Here is a 17,168-nt window from a genome sequence, read left to right on the forward strand (position 1 = left end):
CACGGGAGGTTCTGTGAGGGGTTAGGTTAAAAAATATCCTTTGTAAGATTCACTGCTGAAAACATTGAACTATTCAGGAACTCTCTCTCCGCACCGTAGGGTTCAGTCTATTACACTCGCACACTTTAGTGACTAAATAAATAAATATTATCTTCACTTAGATCTTTTTAATAATTCTCACTTTTTAACGCAAAATCACCAGTAAGCTTAACAATCATGGCTGAAATATTAACTTTTGGTTTTTTGGATGAACAGTATGCAAACATGGTAGGAAGCACTGTCTCTTTTGGTGAGTCCTCGACATTCGGACATGATAAAAATGATGATTTGAACACTTCTCGGGCACAGAAGACAAATTGTGAAGCTCTCACCATGCGCTTCTAGTTTGCGAGCACCGCACTTTTTTTTGTAGTACCGAAAAATAGGAAATGCGCTCCACGCGCTTTGCTGTAGCAGGAGCTCATACTTCGGACTCGGGCAAACTGCTCACAGCGAGCCCTCCAAGCTTCGGTTTAGGGCAGGAGCCCTGATAAATAAGAGTGCTTAAGTATGCACGCCTGGAAGAGCACAAGGGACGTGATAGCAGGGTGCAGCCAGACAGGCCAGCACAAGGGTTCCAGGGCACAGGGGCAGTCCTTATCCTAGCACCCCCAAAGAATAGGTCAGTTCTAAGGCGGTTCCTCCTGGATGTCCAGCAGCCTGCCGGTCACATGTCCCACACAGTGTCTTCTCTTTTCCATTACCACCAGTACAACAGACATGGGGTCACAGCCCCAGTACTTATAGTCAACATGTCTTTGTTTTCCCCTAGCACAGGGCTCTGAGCCCAGTCCAAACCAGTTTTGGGGGTACTTAACATTTACATTTGCAAGTGCACAACAACCGCCATTGTTAGTGTAAGCCTTGGCCCCAGCACCCCACAGGGGGGCAGAGCCATCATTGTGGAAGGCAGGCACAGCCCTGTTCAGGTGTTACTCCTCCCACCACTCCAAATGCAGACCAGGCCTATTCAATCTAGCGCTTAGTCACCCAGGCAGGGCAGGACACACCTCAAACCCCCCAAGAACTGGCTAGAGTGAATGCACATCCCCTCTTCCCTGTCAGTCAGAACCAGATGGTCAATAGACATCAGGCAGGAACAAGACATCTAGCACACAGAAATGCCCACTTCTAAAAGTGGCATTTCTAAAAATAGTAATATTAAATCTGCTTTCACCAATAAGCAGAATTTATCACTACTATTCCAAACATACCAAACTTGATCACGCTACCCCTCTCATGTCAAGAATTACCACTGAAGCACATATCCGGGAATCCCCAATGCAAACCTATGAGAGGGCAGCCTCACAGCAGTGAGAAACCAAATAGGCTATTTGTCACTACCAGTACATGCCACACAGTTAAGGCACATGTCTTACCTTTTACCTACACCGCACACTGCCCATAAGGCTCGCTAGGACCTACCTTAGGGGTGACTGATATGTAGTAAAAGGGGAGTTTCAGATGTGGCAACTACTTTATATGCTATGTCACAGTGGCAGTAAGCTGCTTGCGCAGTCCCTGCAGTAGCAGAGGCCTGAGGCAGGTTTGAAAGGCTACATTGGTGGGTAGCGCAAGCAGTGCTGCAAGCCCGCCAGTAGCATTGAATTAATAGGCCCTGTGTATATGGAATACTTCTGTACAAGGGACTCACGGGTAAATTAAATATGTCAAACCGGTGTAGACCAATCTTACCAAGTTTACAAGAGCGAGCACATGCACTTTAGCACTGATCAGCAGTCATAAATTTCCCAGAGTCATAAAACCACCAACAACAGTTCTGAAAAATTACAGGAGGAAGGCAAAAAGTTCTGGGATAACCTTGCAAAAAGGACCAAGTCCAACAGTTGGATACTGATTAATTTGTCCAGGATATGTGCGGTAGTGAACCACATGTCGATAATGGAAGCATGCAATGAGACTAAGCAGGTGATGGTCTCTTTGAAAGGTTACTTTACCTTCAACTTCTCCGTAACATAACATAGGAGGTGTTTATTGTTATCTGTCAGAGTGACTCCTTCAACGTCCAAATGATTATAGTCTGAGCTGAACCACCGAAATTCGAAGCGTGAGTGTGGGTTCTAACACAGATCACTGACGTGGATACAGTGGTCTTCTGAGCCACAAGACAAGGCTGTTGAAGCAGAACCTTTGTATTAAGTGGCTGGAGTTTTTGATGATATGTGTTATCTCGCATCCTCTGACGGTCAACTGTACAAAGAGGTGAGAAAGAAATATATGCTCCTGTTTGGCTGGATAATGCTCCATGCAGGCTTGAGTTATTCTACTGGTGTTCAGCGGATTTCCACTATGTGTTACTATCATGGTGCACATATTTATGATTCACTTTTGCTTGCTGAGACTGTATCTCTTGATTAAACACAGCACAATGATGACAACACAAGACATGTTTCATCTGAAAATAGTATCACCCACCATCCCAGAAAAGAATAAACATGTATATAGGATCTGTCAAACACTTAATTTTTTGTTTATATCTATTTTTATTGGTTATACTTTTGCATTTCACAGTTTTACAAATGCAGCCATTAACTAGAGTAGAATACAACATCACAAAGTTAGATAAGTTGCTGCTTGCTGGGCATGCTCCCAACTTACATGTAGTCACATACCCGCCCCCTCAGTCTGCGCATCTTTAATACACTGAATTGCATCAGTGTTGAGTTGCAAATAGGGGGAGGTGCATTGAAGATTGGTTGGTGGAAGGAGTCATTAATTGACATAGGAGGAGCAGCCTTTTCTGGGTAGATTGACAATGGCAGTCCATTTATAGTGGCGGTACCTTGCCGTTCCTGGTTAACCTATATATATTCGGAGGCAGGAGGGAAAGGTAGTGGGGCAGATCATAAGCAGCTGGAATAACTTAGCCCAACTATGACAGCACCGGCCCATCCAGTCTGTGAATGATGAGGTATCACGCACCATAGAAGACTCTGAGATTGTTGATCTTGTGGAGTACATGAGGTCCACACTTAACCCTGGATGTAATCCAGCACACTTGAGATACAAGAGAGGTGAGACTTCTACTGGACCTCCCCACCTCTGTTGCCTGACCTACATCTCCCAAAGGACCGACTCCATTTGGAACCCTCCCTGGAGTCATTCCGTATAGTGTCCCAGTGAGCTGCAATGGGGATTTTTCAGAGGCAGAGAGTTTCTGCTCTGTGCACGACGATACTTTCAGCCTTGGCCCACAGCAGTAGTGAACGTCACCAGGCTAGCGGAGGAGGACGTCAGGAGACGTCCACCTCCTCGTGATTAAACTTTTAGCCACCAGCTACTCTTAAGTTCAAGAAACATGAATTCATCCTCTGTCGCTTATTCCTAGGAAATATATGTAATATGTACTCTTCCCATGTGTGTGTCAAGGTCAGTAAAAAAGGATTGATAAAGGTTGCTGTGCAGCCGAAAAGCATATCTCATCTAATGCGGGGTCGAGGGAGACCTGAAATACAATAAATGAGCCCATATTCCTGCCTACCTCAAGTACATGCCTCTTCTTCTTTGGAGTTGGATGTTTCTTTATATATATATATATATATATATATATATATATATATATATATATATATATATATATATATATATATATATATATATATATATATATATATATATATATATATATATAATATAATATAATATAAATCAAAACTGTTGCCCGCTGTAGAAAGAGCCGCTAGACAGGTATGTGATTTGCCAACAATCTTTAATGCAGGCTGCAGCGAGGGCATTGCTCTCCATCACTCAAAAATAAGTTTCTTCAAGCCGACGCGTTTCATGATGTTATCACTTCTTCATGGGCTCCGGAACACCATCAGCACAGGTGAATCTAAACACTTCCATTTACTCCGTTTTTTTCGCCCATGAGGGCGTGGCCATAATCCAGGCATCTTGGGAGTTGAAGTGTTCATGTTATGCCGCAGTGGGCCCCTGTGTGGATGCTGCAATGATACAAGTAAATATATATATATATATTTGTGCAAGCAATAATATCACACTTATAAGTAAGCAAATGCAACTGTTAAATGCATGGAATAAAATACATGAAATAAAATACAAGGAGATAATATGGATTGAAATTCAAGCAGATAATAAAATGGACATCCACTCCAAGAAATCAAAGATCTATACACTAAATACAACAGATAATTACAAGCACTGAAGACTTGAATGTGCACACAGACACACTCACACATCACAATGATGATTATAGCCACTGGAGACTTGAATGTGCACAGAGACACACTCACAAATCACTATGGTAATAATCAAAAATAAAACATCACCGGCTGCAAAAACTGCATATTGGCCCACTCCAGATTGGGGAATTCCCGGCCGGAGTCAAAAGACTTAGCAAACCGGGAACTGCTACACTGTAGACATGTCCGTCATTCAGGTCAAACAAATCCAGGTTTCCAAGTCAACAAACCCCAGTTTTATATTCTCAAAGCACTAGAAGTTTCCGAGAGACCCTCCTCTGCGCCCTGGAAACTTACTGGAGTTGGCCACTCTCAATGCAAGCAATCAAAAGGCAAAAGAGTTCCCACGTTCCTTCTGCTCTCTCACATGTTTCAATCCCTTATCTAAACGAAGCCTACGAAAGTCTCCAACAGTACAGAAAACAATCTCCAAAAACAACGTTGAACTCAAATAGCCTAAACAACTTGAGTAATCTAGAGGCCTGCCTGTGTGCGCGAAAGCTCAAGCTAGACTGAGTCAGAATTCCAGATGGCATGAGGGCATGTCAAAGCCATAAGTAAGAACTTCATAATACTTCCCAATGTACAACACAATGCACATTTTTGCACCACTGCTTATAACATGGTACTCCGATACCAAAAAGTACATTCCACACCTCTGTTTCTCTCATGCTTTCAAATGCACATCCCACAGGTTCTGTTCCTGGCAAGGCTGTTCTACTCTGAGAAATCTTCAAGGAAAATGACACATGCAGGAAAAATGATGTTGTTCATTCAAGCTAGGATAAAGCAAAACACTAAAAGTCAATGAAAATAATGGTAGTCAAAGGTCATCACTCTATCCCAATACATGGGAGTGCCTCTGGGACTACAGATGTAATATTGAATTAGGCGAAAATGGCCATTCCAAGGAATTTTATTAGGACTTTCCAATATTGCGGCCCTTTCTTTTTCTGCTCAGGGGCAGGCCAGGTCTACTTCCCAGTGCTGGCTCAGGGGGAGAGCGACACTGGCGCACAATGACTTAGCGAAGCAGCGAACCATCTGGTGAGATGTCCACCTATTCCCATTACATGTAGGTATTGGACAGAGAGGTGGGTCTGACACTCGACTGACATGTCTCCCATTGGTACCCCCAAAGCTGCAATTAAGGAGGTGTACAATAGAATTCGACCTGGGTGTAAGCTGTCCTCTACCAGTGCATCGTAACATAGCAGGACTCCGTCACAATAGAGGTCGCCCAGAGTTTCGAGGCCAGCCTCCCACCACTTGAACCGCCAGTGAATGTGGTAACAGTTGGACCAGGGGATGCCTAATATGGGCATTGCCCGCGCATATGGGTCGTTGTTCGTGTGAGATGCAAGCTTCTGCAGAATGGAGCGGTGAGCAACTCCAAGCAGCAGGGAGTCCGGTGGCCTACCCCGAGTGCAAGTGTGAAATAGTCGAAGCAGAGCTTGGAGTGGCCAGGGGGGTGAAGTTGTGGCTGTGTCAGGGAGCTAGAGTCCCGCCATCCATCTGGCCACCCACTTAAGCTAGGAAGCGAGATGATACTGTTCATATTTGGAACAGTTAGACCTCCCTGATCCGTGGGCAAATATAGCTTAGAGAGCACCACTTGACAATGGGAACCATTCCAAAGGAATTCCCTTGTGATGCGTTCGACTGCGCGAAAGAAGAAGGGCGTGACATAATAAGGCCGGATAATGAAATACTACAGGCGTCTCGGCAGGACCACCATTTTCAGTAGCGCTATCTGACCCATGACCAATAGGGGGAGCGTGCGCCAGAAAACCATTTGGAAACTAATAGCCATTGCCGCTTTTGTAAGGTTGCCATCAAGCAGGTCATCTAGTTGATGATATATCCTAATCCTAAAATACTGGAATGAATTAGGTTACCATACTATGGGGACGCCGCTGAGTGTCAAGGCAGGGTCAGGACATGTTGGTGCGAACTGTCAAACACACTTTTAGATTGTTTTAATTACTTGCCGGTAGTTTACAGCAGTATTAAGATGAATTGCGCGGCGTATCTTTTTTTAAACTTTGTGCAGCCCTTGATATTTTAGATATTATTCTTTGAATGTTGGTCCTACTGGTCTTTGAGATGTCTTTTGACTGGATTTAATTCAGACATCACTTTTAATTTGTGAATGTAACTCATTAAAATGTTTGTCTCATGGGAAAAAATATTTTATACTGTAGCTGGTTGTTGGAGAAAACCTTGTGAATGTATTTTGCCTCTTGTAATTGTGCAGCTCATCAGAATCGCGTGACAGCAGCCGTTTTCGCCTTGACAACAGAATGGATTATCAGCACGGGGCATGATAAGTGCATTAGCTGGATGTGTACCATCAGCGGGACCATGCTGGGCCGATACTACTTCAACTCTTGGGCTTCCTGCTTACAGTATCCTTTTTGCATGTTGGCAGATTTGAAGAGGGCACAGAAGTATCAAGGCATATCACCAAGTCCCCTATTTCCTGCCTTCCCTCAAACCAGCACTGTTGTTACCCTCATCTTGTTGTGCCGCACCTTTGTAAAAGCATCCGATTGGGATTCTGTCAATGCAGGTTAATGCACCCGCATACTGTAATTGAAGGCGTCGCCCCCTCATTGAGGCCTACTTTGCGAGATGGTGCCATTTCACTCAAGTTGTATTGGGTGAATGAATGTTGACATGTTTCAAGCTATAACTGTGTGTGGGTGCTGTGTGCAGTGAAGAGTATTGGCCATGGAAGTCGGCAAGAGATCTACAGGAGGCTCTTTTTCCACTTGAGACACTCTTCACTCCTTCATGCTGTTGTGGCAGATGTGAGGAACTGACTCCTCGGTCTGGATGGACCTTCGAGGTAATGATTTTGCTGCTGCTCTGACCATGACATGTCCTACATCATCATTTTCTTCCACAGTGTGAACAAAAGCTAAACAGCCTTTGGCTCACATACAGTTTGCTGTCAGTGAAATTCTGGGAAACAAACCCATTCTGAGTAGACTGTTCCTGCACCAGGGCAGGTGCTGGCTTTGCTTCATTGGCTTGTTTCACTGGCTGGAGTTTTATTCATTAGATGCAGGAAGGCTTTGGGATTCTAAATGCATGGACTGAGGATTATGATCAGACTGTTCACCCTTTCTGTACATCAGAGCTGTTACTCCAACCTGGGAAGATGTGGTACTGTTAATGCTTCCATTCAAGGTCTTTTTAGGTCTAATATACAAATAGCTGTTGCTGTTGTCAAAGACTTTGTGTTAATAGGAGCAGCCTAAAATTTTACATTGGCTCCCTATTAGGAAAATGTAAAGCTCTTTGTATTGTTCATCGGGCTCTGCGTGGTCACGGATCTTACCTTTTTAATCTAAATGTCAGTAGTACCATCCGGCCAGACCGCTATACTCTACTAAGAGTAAACAGCTAGTCCAACCCAGATCTCGCAAAGCTAGATGAGAAGGAAGGTCTGTTGTCCTTTTGACTGCTCAATTCTGGAACTCTCTTTCTCGCATATCTTGGAACTGGGTGACCATTTATTATTCAGAAAGAGCCTTTAAACCTGGCTCTTTTCTTACTAAGAGTAGCCTTGGGAGTCTTTTACACAGCTTTGCACTCTGCTCCCTGGAAGATCTGTATCCGATTCTCAGTGCCTTGACGCCTTAGAGTACTTGTGCGCTTTATACATTTCATTCATTCAATTTCACCAGTACAATATTTCATACTTACAAGATCGAGTTCTAAGAGAGTAGGCTTTTGGTCAGCCCCAAAAGCCATTGTATGTTGGCATTTTCTAAGACTTGCCATTAGTTCGGTGGGCTGTCATTAAAGCAATCTGTTGTAACAGAGAATGTCCAGGTAGCCATAAGGTAGATTGTAGGATAAGGTTTATTAAGAGCTAGTTACAGGATTATTAAGATGTTAAGTAAGTAACATATAGCCCCACCAGGGGCAGCCTCCTTGCTGCTCAGCCCACACACTCCAATTGACACACTCTCAACCACACCAGGCACTCCAGCATTTCACAACATCACATTCATACTGGCTCAGCAGCTGTGCACAGGTAACTAAAGGAAAGGATGCATAACAACAATTCAAGTCACAATACAATCGCATTTCATGGATGGTTACATGGCTTTGCCATTATTTATCCCATGTGCTTTTTTGACAGTGCAGAGTTTTAAGTGGCCCATGTGTAGAAATCACTTATTCTGTGTTCCTTTAATAATTCTGCTCCAACTTTGCATTCTCAATGCCTCTCTGCTCAAGCAGAATATGGCTGAAATGCAACCCACTACCTCACATCTCTATGCCTGCTTTTGGCTTTCCCAGTGATTGTTAAGTTGTGTCATAAGCATCGACAAAGCCTATAACATCCTGGTGCCTTGCATTGTTATGTTAAATACTTTCAAACATGGGCATCTTGTGTGTCGCACAACGTGATGACCATCTTGAAAGTGGTTAAAAAAACACTCCAAAATGGCCTTCAGATTGCATATTTATACAAAGTTATGGCCTTCTTGTGTAGATAAAAAAGTAGATGATGGTCAGACGGTATTATTGGCTTTCCTGATGATTTTGACGAAATTCTACAAGTATTGGCAAAAAAAAAAAATACTTTCACTAATCAAGCATTTTCAAAACTCAAACCTGTTGGCCTTGCCAATGCTTTTTTAAAAAAAACAAAAACGCAATATTGCACTCTGGTGCAGATGTTTCTATATGGTATATCAGAGCAGAGTGTGTTGGTGGAACGGAGTGTGCTGAAGAGCACAGGGTGCAGGTGCAAGCGGGTGTAACATGATAAGATCCACAGCATGAGGGACACTGCATTGTATCCAGGCTTGGATATTGAAGAGAAAAACATGTCTGTAAGGCAGTGACCAAGGAAAGCACATTGTATCTAGGTGATGGGGAGGGGGCTGGGGTCAGCTTTGCTCTCAAAGGATCCATGCCATGCTGGCCAGGAATGAGGAATCAAGGTGCAGTTCCTCTGTGAGGAAGTATGCACCAATGCTGCTACTCCTGCTAGATCCGCTCTATTTTTTGAAGACGCCTGTATTACTGATGCCTGAAGTGTGTATGTTCTGTGGATCTTGCAGTACTGCCGCCTGACTATGCTGTCTCCATCCTTTGAAATCCTCAGTGCTCATGTTTCATTGGTCCTTTTGTGCTGCCTCCTGTGCTGACCTGTGGGTGTGTTTGAGGGAAGCTTACTCTTCTGCTGTGTACGCTGTATCTGTAGGGATGAGGATACTGTTGCTTCCTATGTAGCGCCTAATCTATAGGTGACCGAATCTTATACTTCCTGTGCTGTATGCACTGTTGGCGTGTCAGTTAAGTTTCTTATGATCTGTTCATGCTGCACTCTGTGTGTTTGTGGAGGAAGCTTGTAATCCTGCTGCTCAGTCTTCACATGTTCACTGTGTCGGAGAGAATTCTACTTTGCAGATTCTTTTAGGGATTCATTGAGCTGTGTGTGTTTAAGAAAACTTGCTAAGCCTGGAGGTAGGGAATCTTGAACTCCTGCTCTCAGTGGTGCATACATGCTGTGTTGTGCTGAATTTACAAACGCCATAACATTTGGTGTTTCCAATACTATAGTTAAAAAATCTGAGTTTGAATGTTTGTTAAAATTAATGTTCTCACAGGTATAGATGTCTGGTCCAAAAGTAAGTTTCCTTTTCGTTTTTATGCTTTTATTTTTTAAACTTCTTATGTTTTAGAAATGATCCTCTTTTTTGCAGTTCCTGTGTGTTATCTGGTAGGTTCCAAGTTGTTTCCTGGATGTCAGCAGTTTGAGGAGAGGTGTGGACGGTCACTTTGCAACAGGCATCAAACATTGCACCTTTGCTGTGGAGTGGAGATTCTGTTTTCGGTAGGGCTTCAGCTTACCATGCATCAGCAGGGTAGAGCGGGAGATGGGCGGTGGCGCCTGCTGAAGGCTCCTGTCTCTTCACGGGTGCTGCTGGTGATGGAGACATTGCTTTTTGAAAGGGACAGATCATGAATTTGTCCACAAAATGTGCCCAAATTAGATCATGTTGTCTCGTGTAACACTGATGTAATATGAACATTCTTGTGCCAAGAGACGATTGGCCAGCATCAAATGGATATCAAACCACAATTGAGAAACACATGAAGTAAAGGAGTTGCAAAATGGAGGCCTTCATCAACGGTAAAACCGAGACTTACTTCCACCATTATTGGCATTTCGGTATACAACAAAAACACATTTCCCCGGGTTACTAGCAGATATGAAAAACCATGGAAATAATGAAAAACCTGCTGTTTTTTTACATCTCAGTTCATGAAAATAAACGATTTTCTTTTTATTTTTTTATTTTTCAATTGCAAAAGTACATACATAAGAATAACAATTCAGATCGAAGCAGACCCCCCCCACCCACCTTGTTGAAAAAAAACATTGTGTAGTTTGAATAAACAGGCACGCGTACAGAGAGAAAAAAAATAGAGAAAGAAGAAGAAAAAAAAAGCCATATGGTAAGACAGCGACAATCGGAGGCTTATCCCGACTGTTCCAACCAAGTAGTTAATTTTTCCCAGATCGCCAAAACCTTTTTGCGCCCCTTGCGCCCTTTTCTGGCGTAGACAGCTTTTTCTAAGTGATAAGTGGAGACAAACCTAGCAAGCCACTGAGAGAATGACGGGGACTCAGAGTCAAGCCAGGCGGAGGCGACACCATTCCCCCATACTGCCATTGCAATGAAGATTAGCCCCTCGCTTTTAACGCTAGGGATTTCAGACTGTGTGCCAAGTAAGATAACAGTAGGGTTTAGTGGCGTACACTGGGTAGTGACTTCTCTTAGGAATTCCTGTACACGGGCTAGTGTGGGGGCCAAGCTTTGAACAAGTAGCAAATATGTGGATTGAGTCGGCTCAGAATTCAGAGCATCGGGGGCATAACGTCCCTTTGCCTGTCCCCTCTTCGCTATCTTGCTGAGTGTAATGTACAAAAAAAATAGTTTTAAAATGTTGTGCCTGCAGCTTGACTGACAATAAGATGTTTTGAGAAAGAGCAAGTGAGTTAAAAAAAACACTGGAATATCAAGTTTTGTGTGCCATTTGTCTGCTATGGTTTGTAGATCATCAGGAGTTTGTCTGTTTAAGATGTTATACAGCAGACCAATTCAGGGGAGCTATGGGGTTACGCAAAGTATTAAGAAGATCTACTTCCATATACCCTGCGGGGCCTCCAACCTTCCTGGAGAGAAAATCGTGTATGGATAGATACTTAAAATAATCGTGGTTCTTAAGGCTGAACGTAGAAAGCAAGTCAGAGAAAGATGTAACTCCCTCACTGGTTATAAGATCTCCTAGTTTTTTTTAATGCCAGCTTTATACCAGTCTGTGAGGTAGGACCTTCCAAAAATAGCTGGAAGGTTGTCGTTGTCAAGAGTAGGGGAATAGAGATTGAATCTGCCCAGCCCGAAGATTCTACGGATATTGCCAAAGACCTTGTAAGAGTTCATAAGAGTCTTAAATCTCACACGTTTGTAATATCCGAACGAGATCTTGCGGAGTAGGCAGCCCCAGTATTGTTCGGCCAGCAGAAGCTGAAAGGGCGAGGCCAGTCCGGGTGTAGAGGGGGAAGGTGTTTCCCATAACAGTTCGGAGCTATACTGTAGGACCGAGGCCCAGTAGTATAGAGTAATGTTGGGAAAGGACCAACCTCCTCGATCTTTTGGGAGAGATAGTTGTCTTAGTGCTCGCTTAGGTTACGAGTATGCCCATATAAACTGTGTAAAGATTTGTTGGAATTTCAGCAAATTAGTTTTGCTAAATTCCAAGGGTATCGTACGGAAAAAGTAAAGAAGTTTAGGGAAGTATGTCATTTTTATAACATTACATCTTCTGACGAGAGTGAGATGCAAGTTGTCAATCTGTTTTAGGGCCTTACTAGTTTGAGCGGCAAGAGGGGTTAAGTTATTTGTTACAATTTCATCTAGATTAGAAGAAATAGAAACCTCCAGATATTTTGCCTTGGAACCACTCTGTAATCGGTCCATGCAATTTGGCTGTTTATTATGATTTGAGTTTTGTTTTTATTCAGTGCATATCCTGAGAGTTTCCCAAATTTTAAGACCTCAGTTTCTAGAGCCAGTATGGTATTGCAGTGATCGGGCGAAGTAATAACAAGGTCGTCGGCATAAGCCATTATTTTGGTGGTACTCCCCTGGAAGCTAACTGAAGAGATGTCCTGATTTTTTTCAATTTGTTTAATAAACAGGTCTAGATATAGGGCGAACAGCAAAGGGGAGCAGGGACAGCCCTGCCTAGTTCCCCGAGAGATGTCAAATTGGTCAGTAGGTTGCCCATTGATGGAAACACAGGCCATAGGTATTAACGTACAGAGCTTGCACCGCCTGTGTGAGTTTGGGCCCAAAGCCAATCTTACCCATGGCAGCCCACAGGAATCGCCAGGAGACCCGGTCAAACGCTTTTTCGGCGTCAAGCAGTGTTAGTTACATCGGATCTCCGGCTGCCTGTGCGGCGTCAAATAGGGTGACGGCCCGCCTAACGTGTTCAGTTTTGCCTTTTTTGGGGATAAACCCATGCTGCCATTCTGAGACTAGGGACTCGGCCACGGAGGAGATTCTTGTTGCTAATATTTTAGAATTTTGTTTGAGTCACAGTTGATAAGGGTGATAGGCCTGTAGGAACTCATCTCCAATGGAGATTTGTCCTTCTTAGGGAATATGGCTATCCTGGCCTTGGACCAAGAGGCAGGAGGCAAGGCCCCGTTGAAGATAGAGATTACTACTTCTGTAAAGATTGTTTTGATTTGGGGGTAAAGATCTTATAAAATTCAACTGGGATGCCGTCCAGACCTGCGCCTTTCCCATCCCGGAGGCTGGATAAGGATACCAAAATCTCATCCCAGGCAGGGGTTAGGTCTAATAACTCCCTGTTATCTTGGCTGTCGTCTAAGATCGATTTTGCTAAGATAGCTAAAGGTCTCATTTTCAAATATATTTTCTGTGCAGTGATTTTCCTCAGTATACAATTTAGCGTAGAATTCCTGGAATCCCTTCCTTATGAGATTAGAGTCATTGGTCTCACTCCCGGAGGGTAGTCTGATCGTATTTATCTCACTGCTGGAGGTCTGTTGCCTGGTCCTTAAGGCCAGATGGTGTCCAATGCTGTTGCTGCACTCATAGTTTTTCTCGCGGGAGCTAACCCACTTGGCTGCGACTTTTTCAGTGACGACTGCCCCAATCTCAGCTTTGGCCAAGACTACTTCCTTCTGTACATTCTCGATATCTTGTCCTATTTGAATAAGTTGGACAAGTTTAGTTTCGGCTGCCCTTAGTTTCCCCTGTAGGTTACTAATTAGTAGTTTCTCCTTTTTATTTTTATAAGCTGGGAACCTGAGAGTCTCTCCCCTGACCCCTGCCTTTAGTGTATCCCATACAGTCATTAAGGGAGCAGAGCCAATGTTTATTTCCAGGAATTCCTGGATCCATCCTTGCATGTGCGTTTGATAATTAATATCTTGGAGAAGGGCTTTCTCAAAACTCCACAGGGGCAACTCTTTACATTTCCCTAGACCCTGGATATTGAGGATAAGAGGATTGTGGTCAGCCATAAAACGGGGAGCAATTTCAATGATACCGTTGTTAACAAGTGAGGCTGAGAGAAAGAAATAGTCCAGTCAAGCTAGAGAGTGATGCGGGGCGGAAAAAAAGGTATAACCAGGCTGAGCAGGATTTAATCTAGCCCATGTATCTCTTAGCCCGTGGGCCTGAACAAGATTTGCTAAAGCCTGGAAGACCTGGGGTTTCCTACCCTTGTATCTCCAGTGGTTATCAGTCTCCCAATTACACGGCCGATGTATATTAAGATCACCGCACAGGATAATAGGGGTGGGCCAGTGAGCTAATTCTCCTGATACATAGTTTATTATCCCAGGGTCGTCTTTATTACTCCCATACATAGAGCAGAGGGTAAAAGGGGGGGGGAGTTAGGGAGATGACATTCAGCTATAACCCATCTGCCCAGAGGGTCAGATTTGACTCGGTAGTATTGAGAGATAGTCTTTTGTCTGCCAGAATACCAACCCCTTTAGTTTTTTTACCCTGTGTAGTGGCCCCCACCATTTTGAACCCCATAGAATCTAATAAATGTTTCTGAGAGCCCTCGATGTGGGTTTCTTGTAGGCAATTCATATTCCCCCCCAGCGATCGTAGTCCTAGGGCCACATTTTGCCTTTCGGAGGAATCGTTAAGCCCACAAATGTTGGCAGAGACAATTCTTAATAAATCTAATTTAGCCATTTAAGGGAAAAAGAAAAAGAAAAAAAAAGAGAAATAGTCTTGCGATTAAAAGTGTATGTGAACATGTGCAAAATGAGAACAACAGAGCTGCAGCGCCAATTCATTCTATTGTCGTGCCCAAAACAAAACCCCCCTTCTTCGAGCAATCAGGCAAAGCCTAAATAATGAAAGTCAGCATGAGTCCCGGCTGCCTGCCACGCCGGACCAAGGAAGAAAAACAGGTTATAATTACGGGAGGCTAGCGGCCCATTAAGAAAGAAAAAAAAAGAGAAGAGCGGCATCAAACACAGTCCTTCATAGGGATATCTATATTTACCCAGTGTCTTCAGAGGGAATTTTAGTGCTAAAAAAGCGGCAATACAGAGCCCCAGTGGTAAGGACACAGAAAAGAAAAAGAGAGAGAGGAAAAAGGATAGAATAGAAAAAAAAGGAAAAGAGAAGAGCGAGAGGGTCCAGGAGTCCGAAGTCATTGTGGCAGGAGCAGTATCTGAGAGAGAGTGATGAAGTAGAATTAAGTGGAGCTAATTATGAGAAGACGGAGAGTGGATTTTTCATCTGTTGCTTTTCATGGATTTTAGCTCCTCCCGGTACTCCCCAGCTTTTATTTCAGATCAAAAGACCTTGGTAGTCCCGTTAGTGATCACTTTGTGCCTGGCAGGGATCATTAGATAGACTTCAGTGCCCAACTGTTGGAAAGGTGCGATCAGTTGTCTCAGACGCCATCTCTGCTCTACCGTCTGGTGACAGAAGTCTGGTTTGGCAAAAAAAATAATCCCGTTGGCCCCTTTCTTAGAATTAAAGCGAGCCTGATCATATATCAGCTGTCTGAGGAGAAAGTTGCTGAAGTAAACAAGGAATACCCTTGGGTGCGCTTCGGTCGTGTGACCACTGTTGTGCTGCCTTTTCTGGTTGAAGGGAAAGCGGTGGGCCCTTTGCACTTCCCTATCCCAGCCCCACCCCTGGTGGTCTGGAAAAGAATACTTTAGTAGTTGAACGATGAAACGTCTTGGGTCGTCCCCCTCTTTGCCTTCCGGAATACCAAGCAGGTGTATGTTATTCCTATGCTTGCGATTCTCTTGATCCTCCATCTTAGACATCAAATCAATCAGGCAGGCGGTGTTGGACTCTCCTTGTTGTTTGGTTGCCAATGATTCACCCTCCAGGTGTTCCGCTCGAGCTTCCACCATGGTGACCCGGTCATTGATCTCAGTGCAGGTTTTATTCAAGCGCCTTAGTCCGCCCTGCAGCTTCTTAAAGGCATTTTTGGCAGCGCGGTTGTCAGCCCGGACCTCCTCATGAAATTCTTTGACGGAAGCAAGTATGGAGGCCAAAAAATGGTTCGGCTTTATCTGCCTGCAGGCTCTTAGAGCTTCCCCACTGTGTTGTGTTGGAGTCGTCTTCATCAAGGGGATATGACATTTGGGAGTCGGAGTAGTCCCATTTCAGGTGACTGCGGCGCTTACTCTTGCTTCTAGGTTTCTTGGGGCGCAAGACTGTGCCTGTGTCATTGTGGGAGACCTCGCTGTCTCCTTTGCTGGCCTCCCCAGACTCTCCCCTTTCAGAAGTGGAAGGCGTGCTATCCGAGACTGAGTAAAAGTGCTCAGCTCCTGCCTCAGGAGTCCAGGGGTTTTGCGAGTCGGGAGGTACCACTAGGCTTTGAATAATATTGTGTATGCCTGCCTGTGGTGTATCCAGAATGGTAGGTGGAGTGCCAAGGCTGCCATCACTAAGATTTTTGTCCTGGGCCTGTTTGTATGCCGCCGGGAGGGACTGAGAGGGGATAGATAGATGAGCAGTGGCCTCAGCTGGTTTATCGCAGGGAGGTACTAAAAGGGGGGAATCTTGATTCTGGGTAGCATCCGGCGCATGAGTATTTTCTACAGAAGGCCCAGCTTTAAGGGCGTTGATGTCAGCGAGCAAAGTTACATCAGGCCTGCCTTCCCCTGCGCCACCCTCTTGAAGCAATCCTGGCTTGGGATCCCCTGGCTTACAACCCCGGAACACATTGGCTCAGTGGGGGGCGTGTGGGTGTTTGCCTTGGCGTTTAGAGGCTGATTTTTAGCTCCAAAGAACATCTTTGCCGGGGGGGGGGGGGGTTGGTGTCAGGATTTTTTGAGCCTTTAGTCAGCATCCTTCCCTACTTTACCCAGCATTTTTTTTTATCAGAAATAGTGCCCTCTGACCTGGTTTTAGAAGCGCCTTAGGTAGTTGCAGCGTCTCTGGGGTCGGCATGGGTTTTCAGCAGGTCTGTGCATTAGTACAGGTGAATATATCCAAAACCGGCTGCAGGGAGATCCAGAAGTAACAGTGGGCGCAGGAGGGCGCTGGAGGGAAATCACAGCCGCGATGAGGTGGTGAAGGATGGCGCAGGTGTGTGAGTCTGAGCAAAATGCGGCGAGAACCAAGAGCGCCTCACGGATCGCTTCCCCGGCGCCTTGCCGATCGAAAACTGGAAAGAAAGGGCCACGTCTGAGCCCTGGAGGAAGCAACCCCTGGAGCAGCTTTGGAGAACAAAATCGACGTGTCCGCCGCGTTAGGCAGACCGGCATCACTTGGAGATGCGCAGGGCAGCTAGCCGATCGTTACGCTTCCAGCATGGGGCGGCCAAGCAGCGAGAGCTCAC

At 44.7% G+C, this 17,168-nt stretch overlaps 1 protein-coding gene across 1 annotated transcript in view; it reads left to right on the top strand.

Moving 5' to 3' along the window:
• Nucleotides 1–17,168, top strand: part of WDFY1 (WD repeat and FYVE domain containing 1) — a 385,159-nt gene that overhangs the window by 241,899 nt on the left and 126,092 nt on the right. The window contains exon 5 of the mRNA XM_086943866.1: nt 6,520–6,670. Within this exon, the coding sequence (XP_086799992.1) occupies nt 6,520–6,670 (151 nt within the window). The remainder of the gene's footprint in view (nt 1–6,519; nt 6,671–17,168) is intronic.

The sequence above is a fragment of the Lissotriton vulgaris genome, chromosome 11, assembly GCF_964263255.1.
Source record: "Lissotriton vulgaris chromosome 11, aLisVul1.2, whole genome shotgun sequence".
Lineage (NCBI taxonomy): Eukaryota > Metazoa > Chordata > Amphibia > Caudata > Salamandridae > Lissotriton > Lissotriton vulgaris.